The sequence below is a fragment of the Vicugna pacos genome, chromosome 22 (genome assembly GCF_048564905.1).
Source record: "Vicugna pacos chromosome 22, VicPac4, whole genome shotgun sequence".
Taxonomy (NCBI): Eukaryota; Metazoa; Chordata; class Mammalia; order Artiodactyla; family Camelidae; genus Vicugna; species Vicugna pacos.
In genome coordinates, this window is record NC_133008.1 from 22029014 (window position 1) to 22033738 (window position 4725).

Sequence of the window (4725 nt, forward strand, 5' to 3'; positions counted from 1 at the left end):
GACACCTGAAAATCCTATGAAATTCAAATTTTAGTGTCTGTAAATAAAGTTTGATCAGAACCCAGACACAGAAATTTATTTACATATTGTCTAGAGCTGCTTTTGCACAATGAGAGGATTGGAAGATGCAACAGAGATCGTATGGCCCACAAATTCGAACATACCTACTCCCTGGCCCTTTACATAAAAGGTTTGCCAGCCTGTGAGCTAGATCGGTTTCCTTCCATGGGGCATATGGAGGCAGCATTCCAAAAGAGTGAAAGTGGAAGGCTAAAATAAGGCTTATCCTGCAGAATAAGGAACTCACACCTTCCAGCACATTCTATCAGTCAAGGCAAGTTAGGAGCCAGCCTGGCTTCAAGGAGAGGGGAACCAGTTTCCAGCTCTTGATGGGAGGGGGCTGCAAAATTTTCACTTACCATGATTTTCACTTACACACCACGGGATCTTAAGGTGGGCTGTGCAGACACAGAATTCAGGAGGGTGGAGAAAAAAAGTTTATTCTTATTAACTTCCCATTGGAATTTAGCATGTTTTTCTCAGGGCCTGTCAAAGCAAGTTATTGGCCCTGTGACTTTGTCACCTATGTAAATCAAAGATAATTTCACAGCACATCCCAGTCACTGCAGGCAGATATCTTGAAATACCATTTCTGCTCATCTCGACTTAGAAATCACAGTAATGAGAGTAATTTGTAGAGTCCTTGTGATTTAGGATTACTGACTGCATTCGTGAAGCAGCACAGATCTTTTTACGTAACAATTTAATGAAATATTTTCACACCAGTATGTCAGTCTAACTGGTTTTTTTTTTTTTATGCATTTGCAGCCGTCTCCTGAGAAGGACCCATGGGCAGCTGGTCCCCTGCACTCAAAGGCAGCAAAGAATCAGGTCAAGGTTTAGGCAGATTAGTGAAGTCCTAAACTGGTCTCCTAAAGATTCCTAATCCTGGGACAGCAGCCAGCCGGTAGGCTCAGGGTCACCGGAGGTCCTTCTGCCCTGTTTCCAGCACACAGCCAGGGTTGCCATGGCTTCCCTGTTCTCTGGCCGCGTCCTGATCCGAAACAACAGCGACCAGGATGAGCTGGACACGGAGGCTGAGCTCAGCCGCAGGCTGGAGAACCGACTGGTTCTCCTATTCTTTGGTGCTGGGTCATGTCCAAAGTGCCAAGCCTTTGCACCCATCCTCCGGGACTTCTTTGTGCGGCTCACAGATGAGTTCTACGTGCTGCGAGCAGCCCAGCTGGCCCTGGTGTATGTGTCCCAAGATCCGACGGAGGAGGAGCAGGATCTGTTCCTCAGGGACATGCCCAAGAAGTGGCTCTTCTTGCCCTTCGAGGATGACATGAGGAGGTGAGGCAGGAGGAGGGGTCAGGGAGGGCTTCCTGGAGGAGGCGCTGTTTCTGCTGAAAGTGAAGTATTTGTTTATTGATGTGTCTGTTCCATCTGAAGTTGATGAGCACCCTCTGTGTGCCAATCAGGACTGAGAACTAGAGGGGTATGGGGCAGGGGGGTGGTTTATGTGCGCAATTCCTGTCCAGCTTGGAAGTTTACAACCTAGTGGGGGAGACAAACCTGAAACAAAGACTCAAATTCTCAAATAAATACATAATAACAAACTGCCCAAGTTTGACTTCCTTTTGGAGGACAAAGGAAGGATGTCATGTGGAAATATAACAAGGAGACCTTGCTGAGATTTGGGGGTCAGGCGAAGCTTCCTCCAGGAAGTGGCTTTAAAGAGGGACTCCCCTCCAAGGACATGGAGGATTGGAGAGTGAAGGGTGAGGGAAAGGAAGGGTTTCCAGTCAGAGGACACAGCACAAAGTCTCTGAGGGCTTCAGAGAAAGAACAGCCAATTCAGGGAATAGTAAGTAATTCTAGGAGTGCAAAATCAGCAGGGATCATGTGTGGCAGCCCCCCAAATGCCACTTAATGAGTGCGGATGTCATCCTCAGAGTAGCTGGGAGCCATGGAGGGTCCTGGAGCTGAGAGAGAGGTAGTTGAGTTTAAACTTTCCAATGAGCTGCCCAATAAACAGTGTGACAGTTTGTGGCTATTTTCAAACTTTCTCCCTTTTCTGCATTAAGAATTGAATTCTTTTTAAACCCCAACTTTAAAAAAATTAAATTTTGTTTTGTTTTGTTTTGGGGGTAGTAATTAGGTTTATTTACTTATTTATTTTAATAGAGGTACTGGGGATTGAACCCAGGAGCTCATGCATGCTAAGCAAGTGCTCTACAACTGAGCTACACTCTCCCCCCAAATCCCAACTTTTTACTATGAAAAATTTCAAAGATACCAAACAGTTAGGAGAAGCAGACAAGGAAACCCTTGGTCCTTGTTCACATTTTGCCATTTGCTGTATCTCCACTAGTGGGGTGTTCAAGTGGAACCATTTATAAGTCAAAGTCAGTTGCAGACTTTGTGACATGCTACTGATTTCATCAATTTCATTACACAAGTGCCAAGTTTCTGATCTTGGACACCTTCATTTCCATCCATTATCAAAGTTCAGACACTTGTTCAACTCCCACTGTGACCTCTGCAGCAGGAGGTTTTTGGGTTTTTTTCCCCCAAACTGGCAATATTTCCCTCCCTGGGACGGAAAAGCCAGCTGCAAGGGCATCAGAGCCAAACACTGACCTTGTCTTAGGTACGGTCCTTTCAACAAAACATTTACCCAGGCAAGTACCTGAATAGAGAGTGAGCAAGTTCCCACCCTCTACCCACTCCCCAAACAAAGGTTGCCAGCTTTATATTTAACAGGATACCCAGTTAGATGTAAATTTCACATAAACAAGGAATAATTTTTAGTCTTAGTTATGTCCCACATAGTTCAGGGACATACTTATAAAATATTATGTTTATATGAAATTTAAGTTAATTCATACAATGTGTCCTTTTTTTAAAAAAAATTTTTGTAGGGGAGGTCATTAGGGTTACTTATTTATTTTTTAATGGAGGGACTGGGGACTGAACCCAGGACCTAGTATGCTAAGCTGGTGCTCTACCACGGAGCTATACCTTTCCCCCTGCATTTCTGTTTGCCAAGTCCAGCAACCTACTCCTGTGGGACTGGGAAAGTACTATGTGTTCTCTGCGTGGAGGCCTGGAAAAGGACCACCCAAGATCCCAGTGGGTGGAAATTAAGAACTGTGGGCTATCGGCCCAGTCTGGCAGGCTGCTTCATTCCACGATGACTGTGGGATTCTGGTCAAGATGGGAGATTTGCTCTGGGGACCCCTGGGGCTGTGGAGGGCTTCTCACTGGCTTCCTCTCATACAGGAAACAAAATAAAAAACTCCTTACCATGATCAAGGCTGTACTCCAATCTCTGTCCCATCCTAGGGCCTGTGCACCAGCTGTCCCCTCTGCCTGGGAAACCATTCCCCAGTTCACCACCCCCTCCCCCCCCCCCGCCTCATTCTGGAGATCTCAGCTCCAGGATTACCTCCTTAAAGAGGCCCTCTCTGACCATGAGTCCTTTACTCAGCTTAATATTTCTTCATGGAATTTATCAGTATTTATTTATCCATCTCACATATATTCCCTGAGCATCTACTCTGTGCCCGACACTGTTTCAGGCAGCAGGGACACCAGTGAATGAAGACTGTGCCCTCCCAAAGCTACATTCTATTGTGGGAGAAAGTGGCAAAAACAGGAGAAATAAACTATGCAGTGTGTTGGACGCTGAGAGCCGAGCATTAGCAGAGAGAGAGGCGTTGTGATTTGAGGTTGGGTATCTGCAGCTTACAGGGTCTTAATCCGCAGATGTCTGGGGAGAGTGCCCCACGCAGAGGGCATGGTCAGTGCAAAGGCCCTGAGGTGGAAGCATGTCTTGGGTATTGGAGGCACAGTGCGGAGGCTAGTGTGGCCCGGCCTGTCCTGGTTCCTGGGCGTCTTCAGAGGCCGGCTCGGGACAGTGGACACGTAAGGCGCTCAGTAAGTACTGAGAGGAACGATGCGGTGCTCCTTCACTTGAGGTCACGGACGAGGGTCCTACTGGACTGACCTACCTGTCCCGCAGGGACCTCGGTCGCCAGTTCTCCGTGGAGCGCCTGCCTGCGGTCGTCGTGCTCAAGCCGGGTGGGGATGTGCTCACGCTCGACGCAGCGGACGAGATCCGGCGCCTGGGCCCTGCCTGCTTCGCCAACTGGCAGGAGGCGGCTGAGGTGCTGGACCGCAACTTCCTGCAGCCAGAAGACCTGGACGACCCAGCGCCGCGGAGCCTCACTGAGCCACTGCGCCGTCGCAAGTATCGCGTGGACCCGGCTGCTCTAGGCGCGCGTGGCCGGGAGAGACGGGGCGGCCCCGGGCAGGAGGGCGGGGCAGAGGGCGGGGCAGAAGGGCTGTTCTGACCCCTGGAGGGGTAGACTAGACTGGGGTTTCCGCGAAGAAAACCCCAGCAGAAGCTCTAGGGCGGGGCCGGGACGGACCCCGGCTGTTCTGAGGCTCAGAGGTGGGTAGTAGGGAGGGTCCTCTGAGTCCCCCCCACCCCGGATGGGGCTGAAGCAGGGGCTGTAATAAGATAGGGGTTGGGAGAAGCATGGCAGGACCTGGGGGAGTCTGTTCTGATCCTTCCGCAGATGGAGGATGGAACCTAGGGCGGGGTCGTTGGCCGAGGTTTCTTTGTGAGACCCCCCACCCCAGGATCCGGCGGGCCCAGGGCGGTACTGGTTCTCCAGCGGCGTATCTGAGCCTTCTGGGTCAGGGTGGTGAAGCAGG

The 4725-nt window shown here is 49.9% G+C and overlaps 1 protein-coding gene across 1 annotated transcript; it reads left to right on the forward strand.

Moving 5' to 3' along the window:
* The first annotated feature begins 1027 nt into the window (after positions 1 to 1027).
* On the forward strand, positions 1028 to 4358 carry NXNL1 (nucleoredoxin like 1). The gene is made up of 2 exons (XM_006199174.3): positions 1028 to 1353; positions 4028 to 4358. Exons 1-2 carry the CDS (start codon positions 1028 to 1030, stop codon positions 4356 to 4358), a joined length of 657 nt encoding a protein of 218 aa, XP_006199236.1.
* Positions 4359 to 4725: the final 367 nt, after the last annotated feature.

Excerpts from the sequence above, each read along its gene's own strand:
- NXNL1 (XM_006199174.3), top strand. The coding sequence starts at position 1,028 with ATGGCTTCCCTGTTCTCTGGCCGCGTCCTGATCCGAAACAACAGCGAC. Across the intron at positions 1,354-4,027 it reads TTCGAGGATGACATGAGGAG|GGACCTCGGTCGCCAGTTCT; the intron begins GTGAGGCAGGAG and ends CCTGTCCCGCAG.